We start from the raw sequence: 18,623 nt of genomic DNA on the forward strand, positions 1-18,623 counted from the left end.
GAAAGAAAGAAAACATGTTTTTGTAGTACACTGACAATCACCAAAATCAAAGTTGTAAAATCTAAGTGGTATCAACCATTTCCCTCCTATGAGAGATTAAGTCATTGAGGGTCTATCAGTTTAGATAATCCTATACAAAACTTCCAGGAACTTTAATTTTACCCTGAAGGCAGATTAGGAAGCTTGATTTGCAAAGGTTATTTATTTTTGTGTGTGCTTGGGAGAAAGTGAGGGAGAGATCTTCCATCTAGTGGTTCACTTGCTTAATACCTGCCTTACTAGAGTCAAGTTGGTTTTTCTGTATTCCTTGTATGCGGCAGTGAACAAACTCCTTTTAGCCATCAGTGCTTCCTTTCAGGTTGTGGTGGGGTGGGGCAGGAAGGTAGAATCAGTTGTGGAGCTGGGACTAGAACCCAGGATATTCAATCTAGATGGGACTGTCCCAATCAGTATCGTTACCATTATGTTATGCCAAATGCCCACCCAAAAGATCAGGTTTCTGAAAACAGTATTTCACTTTGAGTTTTCCCAGTGAGATTAATTCAAAATTTAAGACAAAACCACTGTAAAACATGGTCACTTGGTGAGTTGTTGGGTATGCAGAAGCAGCAACAACAACAACAACAACAAAAACAAAGCAATGAAATCACCTATCAGTGTCAGATAATATTACCTACATGCACTGAAAAACTAACGAAAACTTGTGTCTTGTACATTTCCCAGCCATTCAAAAGCAGTTACATTAGTTTCTACTTTCCTACATTTCAAATGGTGCTTTGTTTTGTTTTGTTTTTGCTTCTGGCACCTTGCTTCTGTTATTAATGTTTAGTTCTAAGAATATTTTGTACTGAATTTCCAAACATCTAAAAAGTTTTGCAAGATTGCTCAATGAATCCTTACATAAATTGTTGTTCTTGGGTCCAACTTAGCAAAATGTTTGAATAACTGATACTAGTCCCCAAGACAGACTTCCAAGGGGGTTCCTGCATCAACTGCCTCTGTTAGCACAACCCAAAAGGGAACTTTAAAGTTAGGAAAGAGGGCACTTATTCTTCCTTCTCAGCCATGGCTATCATTTAGGTGAAAGCATTCAGAGATTTTGATGATAAATAAGGCACGGATGAAGCAGAGTAGGATGGGACTCCAGCCTCAAGTCTTACCTGGCCGGCTGTTTTTATTCTACTCCATTTCCATCTGGATCCTACTTTTTAATGAAGACATTATCAGGCACATTTCTGAGGTTTCAAATTTTCACAGCTATTATAATTAATTACAGTGAGTCAATAAAATATACTTTTGGTGTGTTTGGTGTGGGGGTTAAGATACCCTTGGGAGACCTGTGTCTATCATCAGAGTACCTGCGTTTGAGTTCCAGTGGCACTCTCTAGTCAAACTTTCTGCCAGTGTGAGCCATGGCTGTTGTGGCCACTTGGGGAATAGGTGTGCTACTTCAAATAAATAATAAAAACCTTTTCACTGAAAATGATAATGTTAATTATTCTTTGTGGCCCGTTCTCCAAGTTGAATTGAGCATAAGAGTCCAGGAGAGGCTAACTGAAAAATGCAGTTTATAAAGTCCATTTTCAGAAATTCTGAGTCAAGACACAATGGGATAGGAACCAGTACTTTTCCTCAGTATGTCAAATGATTGTGATGGTCTCAGAAACACACTTTGAGGAGTGATGTTAGGTGTCTCATGTACACTCACTTGTGAGGAAGGGCTGAAACTTCGGTCTGTCTTGATGGATGCCACTGGATGACTGGTTCTCATCAGGCGGAGGACGGGTCTCTGATACTCGGCTCCTGCAGTTACCATACTGTAGGCTGGGGGGACCACGGCGGTTTGTTTCTGCAGCAGCTGTAAGATGGTCTGGATGTCAGCTGTCATTTGGGATTCAAGTCTGCAGGACAGACAGAAGTGGATAAGGCGGTCCTGAAATTGTCAATGATTTTGAGAGCATCTGAGAAAATTGCAGCACAACCAACAGAATTCTGTCCCTGCTTTAAACAAGAAGGACAGGAGAGGGAGCAAAGAAATACTTTCCTGGCTGAAGCTCCTTTTCTAAACCTCACTGACTGATATAAAACCACTGTTCTTTATCTTGCTTATTAAGAATTAATAGAAAAAATATATGAATGGCATAAACTACATTTTTGCTAAGTTTTATTGATATCAAACTCTAAGTCATACCTATAATCTATTTTTAATCAGTATTATCTTTGCTTTTTACCTAGGTTTCACTCAATTTCTGGTGAGCATTTTATTTGCTCTTCAAAAACCAGATTGTAGCACATTTCTCTTATAGTTGCAGCATCTCAGGATAATTGCTTATGTGTATCATACCTATTTGATTTTATTTGACCTCACCTCTTTCCTATTCATATGAAACACTGAATATTATTAATTCTATTTGCTTCAGTGTTCAGTGAAGGGAAATGCTGAGTTCCTTTTTAATCTGCATTCCAGGGTGTTTGTATTTAAGAAGCAGACCTGATTTAAAAGTTCTCTCGTTTTCACAACTCAATCGGGCTAGCAAAGATGTTGGTCTGAGAATTTCTCTCCAAATCTCACAGGTAATTTCATTCTCATATTAAATTAAAAAGTAGGGATAATAATAAAGCACAATTAGTTACATTCTCCTTTGCATATGTTAACAGCATTAAACATGAAGGATTTTTGTGAGCCTAAGAATGGAAAATACATGCAGCATGTCTTTTTGGAAAATCCTAACTTTATTAGGGTTATGATTTTGCCTATGAGTGAAAGAAAAAGAAAACGTAAGAGTCATTAAAATCGTAACAGTAATTTTGGCTGTTAGATATCAAATATGTGAAAAGCCAAGTAAGTAAAGAGAATCTGATCTTTTCAATGGCACCAACAAAACAAAAAGGCCTGTTATTTTGTTGCTATGCCTCATTTTTTCCTTTCATTCTTTAAAGCCCCATGCAATTTTTTATATGTATACCCAAATCTTATTTAACAGATTCAATTTGTTTTTGCTCTCTTCTGAACATACTGCCTGTAAAGTCCTACATTCATATTTTCTAAATATTACTGCAGAAGTTTATCCCATTATTAGCAACACTTAATATGGAATGGCTGACAGTACTACTTGAAATATCAAAGGATTTGGGAGTTGTGACAGGAATAAATACTTCAGCAAATCAGATTCAAGACCCAATGGAATCACAAGTGTATTTTTTAAACCTATAAATCCATCGTTGAACAGCAGCATTTCTGAGAAACAGAGGTTCCTTATCATGGATTCTGTTTGAATATTGTCTAGGGGAGAAAACTGTTGCTAGGTGAAGCTGCGGCATCAAAAGGCCAAGTTCAGACAATGTGCTGCCCGGAGTGGGACTCATCCTCTCTAGAACAGCATGTGCATGTGACGTGGTTGGTGCAGGGTGAGAAAAGAGACTGTGCACATCCACATGACTTAAAGAAGACTGAGGACCACCTCTGTTGATGTGACTTGGTTGTTCCTGGAAAACGCTGCCTTGGGAAAAAAAAAAAAAAACAGAACTAAGTCAATGAATAACTTTGCTACTTCAGAAATGTCTCCAAAACCTCTCAAGGGAGACAGCAATCCGATCATCTGAACAAAAACTTCTGAACCAGATTTTCTTGTTCAAGACTAACTTCAAGATCTGTATCTAACTCTATCCTCTAGTGAGGAAGTATTGTATCACGAACGTTGCCCAAGGGCAATCATCTCTCCACCTGGAAAGGCTCAGACTCAAGTCCTACAGTAAACTACTGTGTATCGTCCTTTCTGCGACATCACTGAGATGCAGCACCCATCAAGGTCTTCCTCTCTGATTTTAAATGCTTAGTTTGATTTTATTAACTTGTGGGTTGGTATCTTGGATCATCAACACAAAGGAAACTTTACTGAGAAGATTCTCTACTATACCTAAGATGTTATTTTTCAGGGTGCATGAATAGGGACCAATGGGCTAATTAGAATGGACGCTGGAACTGTGACTACATCATCTGTTTTGCTCCAGAGGACTTACAGATTTAAAAAAAAATCCTTGACCCTTGACAGAGAAAATGGCCACATTTTTAATTGCTTATTTTGTTTCTTTGTGTGTGTGTGTGTGTAGGTATAAAACTGTGTAAGTGGATATTTTCAGTGTACCAGTCATGCTGTTACATAAGAAGGTGAAAGGTGAACGTGATGATGACTAACTATGAAGTCTGGTTTCACAGTGCTGATAGGAGTTGACCATTTCAGGAAGGAAAAGTGAGAGAGCTGGCTGAGTTACCAGGTGCTACGGGAAGCAACCAGTCAGTGTCATTCCAGGGACCTACACATAGGTTACTACTCAACGTGCTCTACAACAAAAAGAACCATTACAAATACTTTTAGCATTTTCTCATGCCTCTTTTCCCAGATTATGGTTCTTAGATCAGTAGCAATAGACATCTCAGAGATTTTCTTAGAATGTTGAATCTTTGCAGATTCTGGAGCCACTGGCTTAGTATCTGCATTTTAATAAGGCACCAAGCTGATCTAAAGACACCTTAAGATTTGAGAAGTACTGTTGTAGTACCAAGTGTAAATGATTTATGTAAATATATATGTCGGTAAGCATAATATAGAAATATGTAAGAACGCTCCTTGTGTAAATATTTAGCTTGATAGGTAGTTAAATTGGCCTTTAGAGAGAGAGAGAGAAAGAGAGAGAGAGATAAAGGGCAGCAGGGAAAACCTTTCTTAATGAACCAATATGTGTCCTTGTGTGAGGTAAATGGTGTAAGAATTGACAGTTCCATATTTGACCAAGTACCAAAGCAAAACTGGGTATTCTTTAGAAAATGTCCCAGGTGCTCACTCCGCTAAGCAGAAATCAGAGTCAGGTTTCCCTCTGCAAAATTATTTTCCATGTGTTTGTAGGTAAGTGAACCATAGTTTGTTGGAGATTGCAGTTCTGTGATAACTTGACCACTTCGGCAAAGGTGAGCTAAGCTATGAAAATGTTTGAAAAGGTTAGATATGAGTAGAAAAACAAGAAGCAAAGAAGTTGTAATGGCAAGAGCAACTCCAAATTTCTCCAGAAAGCATCTGCACATGCTGGAAATATATCAAAGGATATTTTAATGCATTTTAGCTGTGGGGAATGTTATTTTTATATTCATACATTTATATATATATATATATTTTTATTTTTGCAAATTATTGTACAGTTTTTTATAGTCAGAAATTCCCCTCCCCCCGTTTTCTACCCTCTGATTGATTTTCCCGTAATGTCACAACACTTCATAAGGAGCTACAATTTCATCAGTCTGCTATTTAAGTGTGTCCCAACACTGGTGGTACAGACAATGTCAGACAGTCCATCAACCTAATTGTCTAGATATATCTAACACTTCTGTTGGGAGTCTATCTTTTGTTTGGAAGCAGAGATGCATATTGCATTTTGTCTTCACTTCTGGACTTGGTAGTCTCCATTACTGTACCACTATACATTCCAATTTGCATGATGGATTCCTTACATTAGAGAGAGCATATGGTACTTCTCTTTTTGTGATTGACTTATTTCACTGAGCATAATTGGTCTCTAGTAGGGACCATCTAGTTGCAAATTGTATAATTTCATTCTTTTTAATGGCTGAATAATATTCCATGGAGTAGATGTACCACGATTTCTTTAGCCATTCCTCTTTGGATGGGCACCTGTAAGATATCTGAAAGACAAGTATTTTCCTTCTGTTGGTTTACTCCCTAATTATCCATAATGGCTGAAGCTAAGCTGATCCAAAGCTATGAGCCAGGAGACTTCCTGGAGTCACCCATGCTGGTGCTGTGGCATAAAGGTTTGAACCATCCTCTGTTGCTTTCCTAGGCCATAAGCATGGACCTGAGTCAGAAGTGGAGCAACCAGGACACTAACTGATACCTATAGGAGATGCTGATGCTGCAGGTGGCACATTCGCTTGCTAAGCCACCATATTGGCTCTGGGGAAGTTCTATGATAATATACTAATGTAATGAGATGGTAATAACAGTTATTATTGCTGATAGTTGGTTATAAGCCAGATAGGTTTATGTAGATAGAAATACCTGCCCATTACAATTTTACAATGATAAGTTTGAGACATACAGAATATACATGTTTTAATAAGTTCTGACTTATCCTAGCAATAGTGATTAGTGTCCAGCAAAAGGCAACATGTGGAATTAGAATGATCACAATTTTAGTCCTGAAAAAAATTCCAAACAGGAAGTAGATTTTAAGTTGGCAATTATATTCAAAGGAACTTCAGAAATAGAAGTAAACTTTATTTTTTAAACAAAATTTAACTAGCTTGAAGTAAATAATTTTCCATTTATGCAGCAGATATGGTCTCTACAAACATTATTTTAGATCTGACAACAACATTGCAGACAGGTGTAAGTCAAGGCAGAAAACTGAGTTGAATGGGATGTGGAACAGACTGGACTAGTCTGTTGCACATACTGGCAAACCAGGGTAGGGGGCAGGCCTGGTGGGGGTTATTGTGGGTCGCTCCAACTAGGCTGCAGCTCCCACTGGTTTATGTGAGGGCTGAGTACGTGCTGGGCAGAACCAGGCTGGACTGCCACACCCATTGGTTCCAGTGGAAGACATGGATGGAAACAGAACCGACCCAGCCGGGCCCTGTACTTGCTAGAACACACAAGAATCTGGTCTGGGAACACCTCAGACAAAGTTTCTTTTGTTATCTTCCCAATCAAACTGCTGGACTCGGAACCCTAACCATGAAAAGACAGAGGACAGAACAAGTCAATCAACCATCTCAGCTATGTGTTGGCGGTGAAAAACTGGGCAAATGGATACTCTAAGATGGACTATGTCAGTCAGTGGATTCTTCAGCGACCTCATCATGCTTCGAATGGTGAGACTGGCAGCAATTCATAACTGTTGAACTATCAAAACCACTTGAGTAAGACCCTTGGAGCATGTCCCACATTAGGGACCTGGGGTGGGTGGGAAATTGGGTTGGGCTTCTCCCTCAATATCCCCCTCTATCTCAGATACATGAAGGAAACAATGTGGAAATAATAGTCTTACCCACCTTCCTGGAGCCCTTGAACCTTTTGACCTTAATTAACTACATAAAGATTGCCAAAAATATAATAAAAAAATGGAAAAAGTTTAAAGAAAGGCAGAACAACTTAAGCAGTAGGAAAAAAGGCAGAAAAGGGAGTTTCAGGGATAAAGAAATCCCTGCTACCATTGCCTCTCCTCTATCCTTCCACTTATTCTTCACAACAACAGCTCCTGGTATGGGCAAAATGCATAAGACATACTAACCATAGATAAATACTATGTAAAATAACATCTGTGATATAACAAACTCACAAATGTAAGTACAAAGAAATAAACAAGTAGCTTGTTGGTCATAGGAAGACTACATTAAATCCAGAGAACTGGCATGCTAGTGTAACAAAATACACCAAGCATGGAATAAAATATGATGTAATAAGTATGTTGCTTAAATCTATAAAGAGATGGAGCAAGTTATTATGTGATGCTATCACTCCCAAATTTGGTCACTCGTTGATCTTACTTGGCTCTACATACACTCTACCTATGAAGGGACAATAAAATCTACTGCTGTGAAGGAGACTAATTGGAGAGCTGCATCTTGGAGCAGGTGGACCAGGTCTTGCCTCCAGGATAGAGCAAGCGTGTGCCAATGACACAAGAGCAGTTTCTTTTGTCAGTAGACTTCTTGGTGCAAGCTTCGGCTCCAGTCCTTGCAATCAGATTCTGCTTAGGGGAACTATGCAGCAGATTCACAAATATTATGTCAGTTTGGAATCTGGTGGTGTGGTCCCTTTATCAGGCTTGCTTTTATTTGAACTATGCTGATGATCCACATCTGGATCTCTTAAGCTCTCAAAGCATGTTTTAACTTGATCTGATAAAAGAGGGTTTGGGTTGTGGCGTTTCCAGTTAAGATGTTGTTTGTGATAGTCACTTCCAATCTAGTTGGCTGATAATGGCATAGGAGAACATCAGAAGACAGAACAAGTGCTTGTATCCCTGCACTCATCTAGGAGACCGGGATGAAGCTCCTTGCTCATGGCTGCGGCCTTGCACAGTCCTGGCTGTTGCAACTATCCAGGGAGTAAATTAGCAGATGGGATATCTCCTTTTTGTTCTGTATCTCTGCCTTTCAAATAAATAAATCAGCAAATATTTTTAAAGAGGATTAAAAGAAGAAATGTGTAAGTTAGAAAGTTGCATGGAAATTCACTTGATGGGTGTGATGGAGAGGAACTTTCTAGGTAGTCAGTCTGGTGATACACAAAAGTTATGAGATGCAAATATAAGGTTTTAGTTGCTAAAATTAGCATGAGTTCTAGATAAACACAACACAGATTACTATTGATCAATTCTAGCCCTGTTTTAAATAATTTGGTGCTTATAGAGGAATTTTTTTTTTGCAGGGAGTAAAGCCATGATACAATGTCTTCTTTTGCCCTCCCACTACTTGTACCTGTTAAGCTGTTCTTGAAGTAAATCTAATCTTTGCTCCACTTCCCCATAGGTGAGGTCACTTTCGGTTTCAGAGATGCCCCAGGCGGCTCGTTGAAGTGCGGAGGGGCTGGCCTCCTCTGCCTGAGTTCGGGGATTTTCTCTATCCCAGCTTCGCAATTCAGTGATATCTGCGGAAAAGAGTTAGATGAGTATCAACTTCCTTGGAACTAATGGGTTCAGAAAAAGGCCTGTGGACCATCACCAATTGGTGTGGCACAATTCCAGTCTCACACTGAGTGTCATTCTTCCCATGACTATTTCTACAGGAATAAAAACATAGCTTATCACAATTCTTCATTACACTTGCACAAATTTCTTACTGTTTTAAGAGAAGATATATGAGACCATGTCAAAAAAAACTGAAAAGTTTTTGTTTTTTTTTTTTTTTTTTTGGAAGGGAGCAATGATTTTGTTTGCATTTTGTATTAGAATGTAAGGTTTTTGGAGCTTTAGGACTCAGAGTAGGGCCAAGGACAGAGCCACGATGGGAAGTTCTGGTCTTTACGTGGATTCTCTTCCGTGTATGGAATATCTGGCCTGTAGGGCATAAGAAGTCTGCAAGATTATTTTGTCTGGCCCTACCTAGGCCATCAGTTTTCTAGACCTCCTATGGGAGGTCTAGAAATTCAGTAAATGTATACCAGGATAATTTTTAAGCTTATAACTCTGTATGATTTGTGAATGATGCTATAAGTAATCAATTGGCCCTTGGTAGAAAAAAAAAGGATACCCCCAAAGTACAGACCCAAAGCAAAGTAGAGCTAAGATACCATCAACAACGATGGTATGCGTCTTAGAAGTTCTTTGGTCACACATTATTCTTTCATGCTTTTATGCTTCCCTATGGCTCCATCTGGACTGTCTTAATTTAATTATGTTTCTACAGAATATTTTTTCTTATTGCTCTTTTATTTGATTTTTTTTATGTTACTGTGCTCTAAAAGCAACTTTTGTGTGCATTTGTTTTTCAAATGTTTTAAGTATCACTTATGTGCCAGGTACTCTGCTAAAATGGGGAGGAATTAAAGAGAAAGGAGACACAGGCTTCAAACTTGAATAATTCAGTCTAAAAGTTTCTGAACACTCTCCCACAGAGATTTATTTTCTGAACTTTTAGAATTTGCTGTTTCTCCTATAATCTACGTTTTCAAGCTGTCAGTATTTGGGACAAAATTATCTCACTTTCATCTCCTTTACTTACATAAAAGTGAGGGAGATATGGGCCCGGCACGATAGTGTAGTGGTTAAAGTCCTTGCCTTGAAAGCCCCAGAATCCCATATGGGTGCTGATTTCAATCCCGGCAGCTCCACTTCCCATCCAGCTCCCTGCTTGTGGCCTGGGAAAGCAGTCCAGGATGGCCCCAAGCCTTGGGACACTACACCTGCATGGGAGATCTGTAAGAGCTCCTGGCTCCTGATTTCTGATTGGCTTAGCTCCAGTCATTCCATCCTCTTGGGGAGTGAACCATCAGATGAAAGACCTTCCTCTCTGTCTCTCCTCCTCTCTGTATATCTGCCTTTCCAATAAAAATAAATAAATCTTTACAAAAAAGTGAGGGAGATAAAAGTCTTTGATGATTTTGTGGGTTTTTTTTTTTTTTTTTTGGTAACCTCCATAAAAATTTTTTTATTGGAAAATAAAACTCATGAGAAAAAATGCTATTGAAGTCTGAGAAGTGAAAGTATTGTTGCCTCACTTGGTAGAAGGGAAGATCCTAAGATTAGTAGTCATTTTCACATAGAAATAGATTTGAAATACAGAAAGTAATCTGTTTAGTTTGATGGAAAACCCAAAATATCTTGACAAGTAGCTATGACTAAACTCCTAGATAAGTCATTAAAACACGTTACAGATTTGACATCCTTAGCTATTGGAAAAAAAAAAGCAACCTTGGTGAAACGTGAGTAAATTGGGCAGAATTAGCTGTGATTCTAGAACAGTGAACAAGATCACAGTTCTTTTCAAAGTTCCTTCTTGTCTGCAGTTCTCCTCAAAGTACAATCAGAGATTCAAACACATCCTCCATGTTTAAGTAGAAGACAAACATTTGTACAGTCTTGATGATTTTCCTCTCATTACCTTTTGTCAATGAATCTAGGGAATTTGCCTAGCAGTTTCCTGTAATGTTTGCCTCAATAAGGTGAGGTGAATCTGTAACAGCGGAATCGGCATGTTCAGTGAGAGCATCAGGAGAATGTAAGGCCAGGATCGCCTCGGATATAGCTCAGACTTGTAACAGAGGGCTTGCTGTGGAATCCAGAGATGCTCTTTGAAACTGCCTTTCTTATCCTGTGGGTCCTGGTGTTTTGTTTCATTAGCATGCCATTCCCTTTAATATTTCACATTAATGATACATTAATGATCATAGAAAAATGATATTGCTGGAGATTCAAATATTCTCTTTGTAGCTTTTAGTTAAAAATTACTTTGTTGAAATTACTTCATAGTACATTTTTTGTAATTTTTAACTGAGAAGTATGATTTATTATTCACAGACATCTGAACCTATTTAAAATTCAAAGCAGTAATATTAAATATTAACTGAATAGGTTTTCAGTCTTGGGGTGGGAAGTCAAGCAAACATTCAGAACACACACATGCTTGACCAGTAATAGACCCAGTCTAGTCCACTAATGTGTGACTTTCCCTTTAGAAAAGACAGCAGGATTGCTAGAATTAAGTGATGTATTTTGCTTTTGAGTTTTTAAAAAAAGCTTACAGAATTTCTGCATATGCTTAACAATGTTTTTCGTTTTCAAATTACATATACTAAATTGATGTTTAAATGATAAAGGTGTATCATATACAGTAAACTGCAGAGGATCATATTTTTTTCCTCAGTGCTCAAGAAAAAAATTATTATCAGCAGAAGTGAATAAAGTATATACTGTTAGGCAAAGGTTTCCTTGAATATAATTTATTCTTTTATAAATACTTGAAGATATATTATTAGCTTGTTTAGCAGCAATATAAAGGTGAGTACTTCAAAGGGGAAATCCTGCTTAGTGGTCTTAATCAAATGAACATCCTTGTAGACATTTTCTAAATATAGCTCAAAGAGAATCTGCACTTGGTTGCCTTGGAAAATGTTGCTATAGTTGCAAGACACATTTCTGGAACTGAATGAACAGAAAATTTTCACTGTGCTGTGGTTATGCAATTTTCCAACAGTCAACTTCTGACCTCAATCTAAGTAGGATCAGAGTTCATTTAGTTTATTATTTTTCTGTTTAGTTCAAATGCATTATTCTGTTGGATTCAGCAACAGAAGTCCCAAGAATTTGAATGAGTAAAATTTTCTGTTCATGATGAGATTAAAATCTGTGTCAGGATTTACCAGCTCAAATTGCAGTAATGAAGGCTACACTTTAGATATTACACATATTATACTAAGGGTATTATATGATATCAATTATGTTGCTTCAACTGACATGCATATTTAGCAACAGTTTTTTAAGATAATTATTTGAATAGGGAAAACATTGAAAATTTTCTAAAATAAACATATTTAGTATAGGTGCAGTGATTCAGGTCTCCATTTGAAATTCCTACATCTGATATCAAAGTGCTTTGGATTGAATCTTATTCCTCTCTCTGTTTGTGTTGCAGCCTGCTATTAATATGCACTCTGAGAGGCAACAGATTCTGGTTCATGCACTCAAGTCCTTGACAACCACCTAGGAGACTCAGATGGAGATCCAGGCTCCTGCCTTCAATCTGGCCCAGTTTTAGTTGTTGAGGGCATTTGAAGAGTGAAAATAAAGTGATTGATTAGGATATTTTTATTGTATATACAGAATAACTAACTCAGATAATTGGAAAAAAGCATCAGAGAAAAATACAAGATGAAGGGCATGAGTTTTCATTGTAAGTAAGTATGATTATGAGGCAAAATGAAAATTTTAATATTTATTTGTAATGACAAGTCACCTACTACTTTAAAACTGAGGAGGGTAACGGCCAAAACTACTTTATTAGCAGGTCCAACTTTATGTTGGATTTTGGAGATGGCAGAGGCAGTTGGACAAGTGTCTCAGTACTTTTGACTTCTATAATACAACCTGTTTCTACTTTTAGGAATTTTCAGAGTTCATTTTCATAAATAACTAAAATGGGACATTTGATAATCACATCTAATATTCTATTTTTCCATTGTGACAAATGAGGTACTATTTTCATTCACTTCATCAAGATTCTAAATTGTCCAGAGAACAGTTGCATATATTCATAGCTTACTCCCATTGGACTAATGGCCCAATGAGCCAAACTTATTCCATTATAGGGAAAATAACTTTGAGAAAACAGCCTAAACATCTTCGATTCACTGTTTTCAGATGTGATCCTTTGGAATAATGATGAGGATTTTAGGTGATTTTTTTTTATGGTCTGTTCATAATTTTGCTACCTTATCTTGTCAAGAGAATCTTATGTTTTCTTACCTTGTGTTTACCTTTTTATGTTTTGCTAATATGTTTTATCATTTACATTTTTACATATGCAGGGACATAAGGGATCTTTCAAGAGTTCACAGAAAATACACATGTGAGGGCCAGTGTCGTGCCATAGGTTAAGCTGTCATCTGTGACAGTTGCATTCCATATTGGTGTTTGTTTGAATCTCCACTGCTTTGCTTTCAACAAGAGCCCAGATAAGGTGCCTTGGATTGGGTCCTACTACACATGTGGGAGACCTGGATAGCATTAAGTCTGGCAGTCGACCAGTGGATGAAAGGTGTCTTTCCATGCTTCTCTCTACAATTCTGCTTCTTCAAGAAATTAAATCTTTGAAAAATAAATATATATTGTAACAAATCAATGCACAATTTAAAAAAAGCATCAAAATACATATTTTAAAATTTAGTTTTTCATCTTATATTAAATGCTTGTAGGTCTCATAAATAGACTCATATCTGTTAATATCACTTAATGTTAGATCTGGTTAGATCTGTATATTTGGTTATAATTTAATTGCTCTTTTATGTAATAGTTCTTCTAATCTCAATATGCCATCTTTTAGCAGTAAATTTAAATCTCTATGTTTTAAGATACATGTATGTGCATTATTTACCTGGAGAATGTGAGAGACATATTTGTATGTTTGTGTGTATGTATGCATGCATGCATGTATGTCTATATATGTATATATATTTATACATACTATACATACACTTTTATATTTAAAAAGATATTACTAGTTTATATATTTATATATGTATGTATAATTTCAAACAATAGCCAGGGACAGAATCAGCTGAAGCAAAGAACCAGAAACTCCACCTGGGTCCTCTTAAGTGATTACAAGGACTCCAATTACTTGTAACATCATCTGATACATTTCCAGGCAGATTAGCAGGATTCTGGATGAGAAATGGAGTAGCCATTGCTCCAACTGACACTCTGATATAGGATGCTGGTGTTGCAAGCCCTGGCTAAACCTGCTGTACCACGAAGCCATCCCCTAACTGCATACATGAACCTACATTACTCTCCCATGCACACGTTCTTCAACAAAATCCACACATTCTACTATTCCTTATAGTGAGTCCTACACAAACGAGTTAGACAAAGAAGATAATTTTCTTTAGGATATTTCTAAGCTTTTTCTCTTAGTTAACAGGAAAAAATATTTTTGGCTTGGATAACCACGTGATTGCATTAGCCTTCCGTACTATAAAGCTGTACCATTGAGAGTGAGAGATACATATAGAAGATACCTACAAGGAATCTGATTGAGCTCTTAAAATACTCATTGGCTCTCTGCTCTTTGGAATCCTTTACTACAATAGACCTTTCCACATTTTTTCTGTCTGGGACTAGGATAAGTCTTCTTTGGTAACAAAACCTCTGATGCTATCATTTTTTTCAGGGAAGTATAATTATCTTTTGATAGAGAATTATGCAAATACTTCACAGATGATCATAAACTAAAGTCGGCAAGCATTTGATGCAATTGACAAACATGCATTCTGCAACAGTTCTTAATTACTAGTGATCCTCTCACTAAGGAGAGACAAGCTGATTCCCAATACTTGATCACCTTTGCAAGAATGACTTCTTCTATCTATAGGAATTCTTCCTGAAGTGGGCATTGTTTCCTCAAAATTGAGCCCAGTTGCTTTTCCCACCCCCGGAGAAGAGTCTACTATTCCTGAGAAGAGTGGCTTCTGTTCGTCGTCAATGGAGGAGATGAAAGATGACGAGCGGCTTTTCTTCTCTTCAAAGTGTTTCTTGGAACTCTGATAATGTCTTATGGTATCCTCAGAATCTTCAGGATCATTGGTGCTTTCTTTGCCAAAATCTATGAAAAAATTATTTACAGAAGAAAACCAATTATAAGATTGTACTATATTACTTATACACACACACACACACACACACACACACACACACTAATCTATTCTAATGAAAATGTACCAATGCAGGGATTTTAATGTTTATACCAGGGTTGTTCGATTATAATAATGATATGATTTATTTACTTCAAATTAAAAACATTTGCAATAGCAATGTTTATGTCTAGGAAAAAAAAACAGTATGATGATTTACAAACTTGTATGATAGTCATATAACTTATATGATAGTCATGATAGTCGTTTGTAACCTTAGACTTTGGTGTACAATCTTAAGGAATTGAAACAGACAAGCGAAACATATTGTCACAAGTCTAAAATATCAACACTATGTAACTTGTTTGTTTTTACCTCCATGTTGGATCATCGCAATAGCCATTCACCCAGAATCGGAAGTCTCCTGGTAGCAAAATGTCTTGAAGTCTGAACTTCAACCTTAGTTCAGTATGTATAATAGCATTCCAGACAGTTTGGTTGTGTAGCATATTGCAAAGAATATAAAGCTTAAATACAGTAATTAAGGTAGGTTTCGTCTAATTACATTTAAGCTGTAATGCATATATTGGCTGTTTCATATTGAAATGTCAGAATAATTTCAGCTGTGAAGGTTGTGTTAGAGCATATTTCAGTGGAAAAAAACTCAGAGACAAATTTCAGAACTTGTGTCTATTAGTATCCTGGGGAGACAGTATAATTCTCCATCTGGCTCCTGCTAATAATTAACCAACAAAACCCCAGAAGGCTTATCATTTTCTGCAGAAAAGGCTGAGACAGTGTCCCCATCTACTCCAAGCCTGGGTGTGCTTACTTTGTTATTTATAGAAGGCCAAATGAACTGATTTAAGGCCATTCCAGACAAGGTTTTAAGTCTTTTAAAATTCCCATATGGCACAGAAATTAACCAAAGATGTTTTCCGTTAGTTTTTTAAACTCATAGTTTAAAACACAAGAAGCTAGAGAGAAGTCCAGGGAAAAATTGGATAGAGTTTAAAAATCAGTTTCAGGAACAGGCAGTAAGCCTAGTGACTAAGACACCAGTTAAGACGTCCGTGTACAACCTGGCTGGATTTATGACTCCAGCTTACAACCACAGTAGTGGCTTGAGTGATTGGGTTCTTAGTACTATGTGGCAGACATAGATTATGTTTTTGGATCCTGGTTTTAGCCTGGCCATGGATGTTTGGGAGCATATAATATGTGAATTAGAAAACGTAAGCTCTCTTTGCCTTTGTCTCATTGCCTCTCAAATAAGTAGTGAAACTTAATAAAGTTTCATGTGAAATTGTTATTGATGAGTTTATGTTCTGTCAAAAGCAGATCTAACAAAAACAGATTGCTTGATTTATTTTTCTTAGGAATCTACACTTGTTCAGTGATTTCAACATTGCCAAGAAGACCAAAGGGCTTTCTAATATCAAGCACATTGATTACTCTGTGCTGGTTATGTGTTCCTACCCAATGCACATTTTAATTGCTTATAATCAACTCTTCCTACCCAAACCTCTTTCTTTCAATGTCTTTGCAGAAGCTCCCCACGAACATTTAAATTTTATTTCCTCTGAACCTTCCTCCTGTTTTAACCTTTCTCCAAAGACCTCTAAAAAATCAATCAACAACCTGCTTCATAAATGCATCACTTCATTGTTTAAAAATAAGTTAACAATTCAATGCTAATAAATGTTTTAAAAGTACTACTTTTCCAGATTATTTTTATATCTGTTTAGTGAATTGCACTGGTTTGCTGCTGCTAAGTAAACCCTCAGAGGCGGGAGCGTATGACTTGGGATCTAGTGTGCTTTGAATCATCTCAGACTTATCTTCTTGAAAATGCTTTTTCTAGTACACCATTTCATCACATAATTTCAGGAGAATTGAATGTAAACTGACTTAACCATTAATTAATAGGGCTTTATATAAGTACGGGTTATGTTAACATGGGAATATGCACCATAAATGAATAATGAACTTTGTCTCTGGTTTAAGAAGCCTTAGAGATATTTTGGACAATTCTAAACTATCTAATGGTAGAATATTCTATCCCACCAACTAGGTGGAATCTAGTTTTCATTAACATACAAACTAGTGATTTTTGATTCTGAAGAAAAAGATTCATCAAATGTTAGCATATATTGTTAAATCAAATTGTACCTTCCTGATTTTTAAGTCAGAATAAACACACACAATTTGGAAAAGAGGAATAACTCTGTAAAGTTAAAGTTGAAGTGACAATCTGTTTATGGATTAAAACTGGAAGCTCTTTCGGTTTAGGCTGGATGTAGGCATATATTATAAATGCGTTATACTTAACCTCCAGATAGTTCTACATTTTGTCAGACTGCTCCAATGCTAGCTAAGGTGAATCATTTGATATCCATTAAATACTACCAATCATTGTCTTGTTTTCTTAATGCTATTATACTCTAGTAGAAACTATACTATGAAGACTGTATTTAAGAATATTTTATATTTTTTCCTTCAATACAACGTTGCATAATCATATCATCACTGTTATTTTACCAAAAAAGAAAATGGGCTATTTAATCAAGCCTCAAATATGCTTTCTCATTCAGTCTACTGAAACCTTTCCTGTCCCTTTTATTTTTATAGGCAAGAGTTAGTTCATCTCATGCTTCCTCACAGGAAAGAATTCTAAAGCATTTCTTATTTGTCTTACATGTTTCTTACTGAATTCAGCCAAAGACATTTTTTATTAGCTCAATTTTTTATGGGATCTTAATTTCAGATTAATGACTATTTTCATCTGTCAGACCCAACAGGGAGGCATAATCTCTGGTCAAAGTCAGGCATGGGCATAATGGGCCCTTTCAGGATTTGAGTTTTAGTTTGTCTATTTGTGACAATTTTGAGATAAGCTAAACAATTTTCAAACAGATGCCTCAAAATTTTTTCATTGGAGAATTGGAATCTGACATAAATTTCTTCATGTGAGATTGTGTATGTTATGCCCTCAATCATTTTAGGCAGGCAATGTTGGAAGGGGATCAAGGCACCATTTTTCCATACAAATATATGATCATAGATTATACAAAAGATGCATTTGAGGGATTTTGGGCAAAAGGTACAGAGAGAAAGATCTTCCAACCACTGACGGGTTCACTCCCTAAGTGGCTGCAATTGGTGGGGTTCAGCTGATCTGAAGCCAAGAGCTTTCTTTGGTCTCCCATGCAGGTACAGGTTCCCAAGGCTTTGGGCCATTCTGCATTGCTTTCCCAGGTCACAGGCAGGGAGCTGGATGGGAACTGGAGCAGTCAGGATATGAACTCCCCCATATGTAAGAGCTAAAAAACAACTCAGTATGAACACAGAATGTTGCTTACTAGTGGCTTGAAGAGGATAGAGGGAGTTAGGAAAAAATGGGATTTTGTGTGTGAAAATATACTAACAAAAGATGTTAATGATTGGGAAGCTGGGTATGAGATATATGAGAACTCTTTGTAAAGCTTTCTAACATTCTTTTAAAAAATGTATAACAATTCTGAAAGTAAATGTCATAAAGCACAAATAAATAAAACTAGAGAGGATAAAGGAGAAATGACCATACAAACTACACAAAAATACAGATCATGAAAAACAACTGAGAACAACTATTTGTTAACAAATTTGAAAACATCAAAGTACTGGATAAATTCAAACAAAAAACATGAATAGATCCATACCAAATGCAAAAATTACATTACTGATTAAAATTCTTCCAAAAAAGGAAAGTCCAAAAAA

At 36.8% G+C, this 18,623-nt stretch overlaps 1 protein-coding gene across 2 annotated transcripts in view; it reads right to left on the reverse strand.

Annotated features, from left to right (window-relative positions):
• KCNH7 (potassium voltage-gated channel subfamily H member 7) overlaps positions 1 to 18,623 on the reverse strand; it is a 436,066-nt gene that overhangs the window by 684 nt on the left and 416,759 nt on the right. Inside the window, exons 13-15 of one of the 2 annotated variants that reach the window (XM_040971656.1) lie at positions 14,576 to 14,824; positions 8,498 to 8,666; positions 1,709 to 1,901 (exon numbers count right to left, since the gene is read on the reverse strand). In XM_040971656.1, the coding sequence (XP_040827590.1) occupies positions 1,709 to 1,901; positions 8,498 to 8,666; positions 14,576 to 14,824 (611 nt within the window). Of the gene's footprint in view, positions 1 to 1,708; positions 1,902 to 8,497; positions 8,667 to 14,575; positions 14,837 to 18,623 lie in introns of both variants that reach the window. The other variant, XM_040971657.1, reaches the window with a different exon arrangement.

This window comes from Ochotona curzoniae, unplaced genomic scaffold, assembly GCF_017591425.1.
Source record: "Ochotona curzoniae isolate NIBS_2020 unplaced genomic scaffold, NIBS_Ocur_1.0 contig_2210, whole genome shotgun sequence".
Lineage (NCBI taxonomy): Eukaryota > Metazoa > Chordata > Mammalia > Lagomorpha > Ochotonidae > Ochotona > Ochotona curzoniae.